The sequence below is a fragment of the Gossypium arboreum genome, chromosome 5, assembly GCF_025698485.1.
Source record: "Gossypium arboreum isolate Shixiya-1 chromosome 5, ASM2569848v2, whole genome shotgun sequence".
NCBI classification, from domain to species: Eukaryota; Viridiplantae; Streptophyta; class Magnoliopsida; order Malvales; family Malvaceae; genus Gossypium; species Gossypium arboreum.
The window spans coordinates 17,236,094-17,242,093 of NC_069074.1; the positions used below are offsets into that span (position 1 = coordinate 17,236,094).

Sequence of the window (6,000 nt, forward strand, 5' to 3'; positions counted from 1 at the left end):
TATAAGAGTTTTTACTTATCTTTTAATTTTAATTTTAATTTGTACTAACTATTTTTTGTCTGGATAAATATTCGTACATTGTACTTTTTTATTCTACAAGCAACTTTTAAAACTTTAACATATATATATATATATATATATATATATATATACATATTTTAATATTTGACTATACCACTATATGACACTTGCAACCCTTTAATCTTGCTTGTGGAATAAATTTTTTTATTGATACTTTTCTTTTTATTTAATGTCTAACTATCTTTTGTGCTAAATATGTATCACACTAGTAACCAAATGAGACATTAAAACATAAATGCAACATTTAAGCTCCTATTAAACTTATTCTGTACTATTATTTAAAATTTGGGTTGAATTTTTAAACTAATAAACATTAGTTTTAAAGTATTTTTATTTGTGATAATTTTAAATAAAACTAAAAGATCCAAAATATGAAAATTTTAACCTAAGTGATTATAATAAGTAAAGATTTATTTAAAATTTACATTAGCTTCCTTTTTCCATCCAATACCATCATTTCATCAAGTAATATTTTATTGTAATCGCAAAGCCTTGACACTGAACCAAAATACACCAAGCAGAATTGTGAAAAAGAAGATTTGTTTTTATATATGTAAACTGAAATGCGGTATAAGTCATTTATATAACCAAAATACGCATTTTTATGTTTTAGGATTTGGATTATTTCCTTCAATTGTCAGATCATGCATCAAGACATTATTTCAGATCTGAAGGACACTCTATTAAGCACCGACACTTTTTTTTTTTTATGAAAGACAATAAATTCGGTAAATGTTCAGTTCATAAACATATTTAATGAGTAGCATCCTCCTCAGTAGGTTGAAACAGCATCCATTTTTTTTTACAGCTACAATTCATAGTTTAATGGTGGAAAACTTCATCCCAAAGACTTAAAAGATAATGCTATGTCCTCCGAACATGAAGTGGTATGAGAGGTTGAAACAGCATCCATTTTTTTTACAGCAACAGGGACTGTAAGCTCCACTTATAAGCTCCTCCTGCTTGCAGATATCTCCTTTCTGTTAGAATTCTCTTTTCCTACACTGATGCTCTGCACATTTCAACACCATGACATCTATGAGAAAACCTGTTTCTGTGATTCTTTGTATATATATATATATTTTTTTTTTCAACATGGCAAGCTTAGAACTTTTGGGGTTAAAATGATGGGTTTAGCATTTAGTAACTCTGCAAAAGTAGTGTGGTAAGACTTTCGAAGAAGAAAATTTGTAGAATTTTTCAAGCTTCATTTGAGAAAAAGGAATTAATGGTTTAGAAGGTAAAGGAAATATGAGTTTAATTCTATATATGAATCTAATTTCTATAGCATTTGGACGAATCTTGTGTTTGTGTAAATTACCAACTACCACAAAAACGCAGAAAAAATAAACCCAAGTAGCCAAGCTCTAACCTTGAGTTCAGCGCAATTGGGCAGGTTCAAATCATATAAGAAAAAAATGAGAAAGGAAAGAAGAAGAGAGTGACCTTTGATCGAAGAGAGGGCGAATCAAGATTTAGGGAGCGCATAGATAATTTAGCAATCTCAGACATAGCTGTATCTCGAACTCCAGGAACATCACTCGATAGATATTCATAAGCAGCCTCGAATGCTTCAAGCCAAAACCTCGGCAATCGAACGCTTGCGCTGTGCGTATAAACATCCCACATCTTCCTCACCACCTTCTCTCTTTCTTCCAATTCCTATTTTCCAAAACCAAATTGTTCAATCCAAAACCAAAGAAAATCAAACCAAATTACAGGGAGGAAAGATTGGGTGCTTACGAGAACGTCAAGATCATCATAGACAGAGAAATCGATGTCATCGGAAAATGCAGTAAGATGACCAGAAGACCATTTGAGAGAAACAGAGCCAGTAAACATGGACCAGAAAGCAAGCAGGAGAATTGCAGCCAAGACCCAGAATTTGTACCCACTTTTACCCAAGAATCCAGCAGTTACGGAGCTATCTTTCTTCACAACACTCGGCGTTGCTAGTTGCTGTGAAGTGATTGGTATTGGCGGTGTTGTGGGTGAATCTTGCTCCTTCATTTTCAGTTCTCAAACACAGCTTTCAAGGGCGTCCCCTGGTTTGGCTAAAATGTAAAAGGCAGTGAAGTAGAAGAGAGTAAAGAGAAGCAGTCGCTTTTTTTTTTTTTTTGGGGGAGAAAGCAATCGCTACTATTAGGTCGGTGAAGTGTCGAAGTAGTGGGTCAAAGTAGGCCGTTAGTCCCTGTATCTTTACAGAAAATGAAATTTAGTTTGAAGTTAAATAATAAATTCTCATGTTATTAAATTTAAAAATTATAATTAATATTGTTAATATTTTAGCTTAATATATTTTAATAATAATTTGAGTTATCATCAAAATAGTATCAAATTGAATTATTAATTGAATATAAATAATCAAATTATCTAAAATTAAATTTTTATAAGTTTTAATTATTGTTACGTCACAAGTTAAGATTGTGCCATATGTTGAAAGATGGTAAATTCTCTCAAAATGTTTAAAAAATTTTAAAATCATAAAAATTGCAAAGAAAAATATAGATTTTTTTGAAAAAATAAGATTAAAGGTCCAATTTATTTTTCAAAATTTTTCTATAATATTTTCAAACATTTTAATATTTTAATAGTTTTAAAATAATTTTCATAATTATATATAAATTATAAATTTCTATTATTTTAATAAATTTTAAATATTTTTGGCAATTTATATTTTTATAATTTTGTATGATTTTCCTATTATATGCAATATAGCGACCATAACGACTATCCGGGCTTACATGAAAATTGATTTTCAATGACATAATTGATTGTTTATATTCAATTAAAGATTCAATTGATTATTAGATTTTTTATAGGACCTTTTCATTATATTAAGCATAACATTTTCTATTAAAAATTTTCATCGATCATATGTCATATAATTTTGTTAATACACTTAATTAATACACAAAGTTAACAAATTCTAAAATAACAATAATATTAATAAAAATAAAATGAAAAGCTTCATTTTTACTTTTTAAGTATAAAAAATTAAATCCCAAATTTGATACAATTGCAGGGACTGATGATGGATTTTAACCCTTGTAGCAATTAACATAAAATTTGATGAGGCAACGCAAGCCTTTTTGAAAATTTGTTTTATTTAGGGTAATGGGATTATACGTTTTCTACCCTAATTCAGAAACTGATGAAAATATCCTTCAAAACTATCACAACGTAAATTTGGGTTATAAATTGACCAGTAGCCATATTGATTTTGGCGATCTAAAACCATGCTTTGTTATGTTATTATGTGAGAGGCAAAGACGGCAAGGGTAATGTTGAAGAACATTAATCGTGCTTTTTGTTTCTCCTACACGAACCAACCTCGTGAATCATGTCTGGGTTTTCTAAACTGATCTTTAGACAACGTTATAAAAAGTAGCGTAAAAGGTGTCTTTGTTTAAAGTTGAAAAGTAATGATTTTTTTAATATAAAAAAGTAATGATTATTAGATTTTGTAAATGGGGTTTATTTGTCTTATTAAAGCACAGCAACCAACAAATACAAAGCAGTTGGGTAGTAAACGCCCTTGTCCGGTTTGTCCCAACTCCGCCGCCATGCATATTAATACGACACGGCAAGAACAAAGGGAAGAAAGGAGGAACTTCCATCTTCAACCCTAACTAGATTTTTGTCGGTTTACAAAGGCAACCAATCAAAGAAATGTAAAAGAAAGGCTAAAATAAGGGCAATGAAATAAACCCAAGATGAGTCCTTCATTTATGATATATCTCTATTGAATAATTAAATTCGGATTTGTTCATAAACTCTTCAATAAAACACAATGGCAAAACTAAAAAAAAAAAAAAAAGCGACTAAATTAATCCATAATTGGTCAGAGGCAGAAGGCTGAAAGTTCGTCATTGACAATCCATGGACCATCAATATCAAAGATCAACTTCCACCTCCCATGCCTAAGTTTAGCCTGCAGTTTTTTCTGTAACCTTCCCTTTCTGACTCCATGATTCCATGCATATTTATTAATTTCCCAGAAAACCGTCATCATTGAGCTGAACGAGTAAGCCTGTTTGATGAACTGCAATTGAAAGCAATTTGGTTGTGTACCTATATCCAAACAACAACGTGTCTCTCTTTCAAAGTTTAACAAATTAGCTTTGAAAGAATAATTTCCTATGTACATTAGTTGTTGTTCTTTCATCTTTTAACTTCGTCAATGTTATTCTTGCTCCCTCTTGAGATCAGCCGGAGGCAGAAAAGTCTCAGTGCATAACCCACAAATGTTGAAATCAACCTCGTCGATCGTCCAAGTTTCTTCGATCTTCCGCTTGTGCTTGTGGGACTTTCCGTACCGGTAAAGCGTCGTAATGGTGTTTCCGCCATGCGCTATGTTGATCCCATCGACGTATTTGTAATCTTGGATCAGGGATTCCACGCTGGTCTCCCAAAACACGTCGTTTCCAACGGTGGTCTTCATCCTTACCAGCTTCTTGTCCTCGAATTTGGTGAGAAGCCCCGTTCTTTGGCTGAAATATCCCCGGACGGTGTGATGGATTATTTCTGCTTGGGATGAACTTTGAGCCTTGAGGGCCTCTGAATCTGTTTCGAGCATGAGAATGAAACAGTCTTCGTTGTCGATAACCTGCTCTCCTATGCAAACCGCATTTATGAATAAGCTTGCCGTGCATCTAGGGTCCAATCCCTATACAATCCACAAAGTCAACAAATATCTTTCAATTACTTTGCAATTCGTTAAAAAAAACAAAGAAACAATCTAAAAAAATTACCTGGGAGAATCGACGTAGGGGTCGAGGGGGCCCTCTATGTGCATGACCAGGTTGTGAAGATGACTGGTTCCAAGCAACCTTACCATCACACCCAGCACTAACTTTGAAACCCGACACAACAAGTTCTAAATACCACAAATCTGGGTTCTTCTGCAATAATACGAACCCCCCAAACTCACAATTGACTCTTGTTTGCATGCTACTATTACCCTGCAGCATCTCTGAACCCTGCATTTGCACTTGGCCCACTGCATACATGTTTCTAATGGATCTCAATGCCAGATGCCCCCCCGTAGCGGCTACGAACTGCTGTATTATGTATTTCGCTGTGGAAGCTTCCTGTTCGTACATCAACAAACAATGAAAATTTTCGTTATTCATGTTCATATATACGAGTATTTCAAATTGTGAACATATAAATAAAGAGAAGACATGGAAGAGTTGTTACGATGGAAGAATCTTGGATGGGATTTGAATGCATGTAATTCTCTAAATCGACACGGAAAGGGACGAGGGGAGTTCCGACAATCTTAAGCAATGTCAAGAACTCGTTGTCGGAACTGGCTTGGAGATAGGAGGAGTTACAGAAAGCTGATTGAGCTTTCATGAAATTACACAAGTTTTGCCATCGCAAAAATGCGTTGCTGCCCATTTTGGTGTACATTTCTTCGGGTATAGGCACTTCCAAGACGGTTTCCAGACCATCTTGGTTATCAAGGTTAGGGCAAAGCTTCATTAATATCATTCTTAAAATCAACTCGCATAGGCTCCAAGAAAAGAGAGAGAGAGAGAGGGGGGGGGGGGGGGGGAAGATGTGAAGCAACCTTTGCAAGAGAAATGAGATAGGTTACGAGATTCTATGATTCTGGGAAGATTTTTAAACGTGAATTTCGGTTTACTTAGGACATTGGCATGACTTAATATATTAAGTTTAAGGGTTTTTTGTTTATTATTTTTTGGTATTTGTTAAAATTTTGTTTTAGTTTAGTTATTGTTTTTTACTTTTAATTAAAATAAATAAAGAATGAAAAGAACTCGAGCCTTGTATTTATCCATTATTAACAAATCATCGATTACCGAATAGTTTAGATAGGTTTAAGAGACAAAGAAACGGATGCTAAATGCTAACCTATGAATCATAACTAATGATTACTTTGAGCTTAGC

General features: G+C 33.4%; 2 protein-coding genes across 2 annotated transcripts; both read right to left on the reverse strand.

Moving 5' to 3' along the window:
* Positions 1-805: 805 nt before the first annotated feature.
* LOC108485398 (uncharacterized) lies at positions 806-2,238 on the reverse strand. Its single transcript, XM_017789230.2, has 3 exons — positions 1,825-2,238; positions 1,528-1,743; positions 806-1,093 (listed from the first exon to the last, which is right to left on the reverse strand). The coding sequence occupies exons 1-3, from the start codon at positions 2,089-2,091 to the stop codon at positions 1,028-1,030; spliced, it is 549 nt and encodes a 182-aa protein (XP_017644719.1). The 5' UTR covers positions 2,092-2,238; the 3' UTR covers positions 806-1,027.
* Positions 2,239-3,777: 1,539 nt separating this feature from the next.
* On the reverse strand, positions 3,778-5,727 carry LOC108484807 (uncharacterized). Its single transcript, XM_017788704.2, has 3 exons — positions 5,284-5,727; positions 4,836-5,174; positions 3,778-4,750 (listed from the first exon to the last, which is right to left on the reverse strand). The coding sequence occupies exons 1-3, from the start codon at positions 5,578-5,580 to the stop codon at positions 4,268-4,270; spliced, it is 1,119 nt and encodes a 372-aa protein (XP_017644193.2). The 5' UTR covers positions 5,581-5,727; the 3' UTR covers positions 3,778-4,267.
* Between the last annotated feature and the right edge of the window lie 273 nt (positions 5,728-6,000).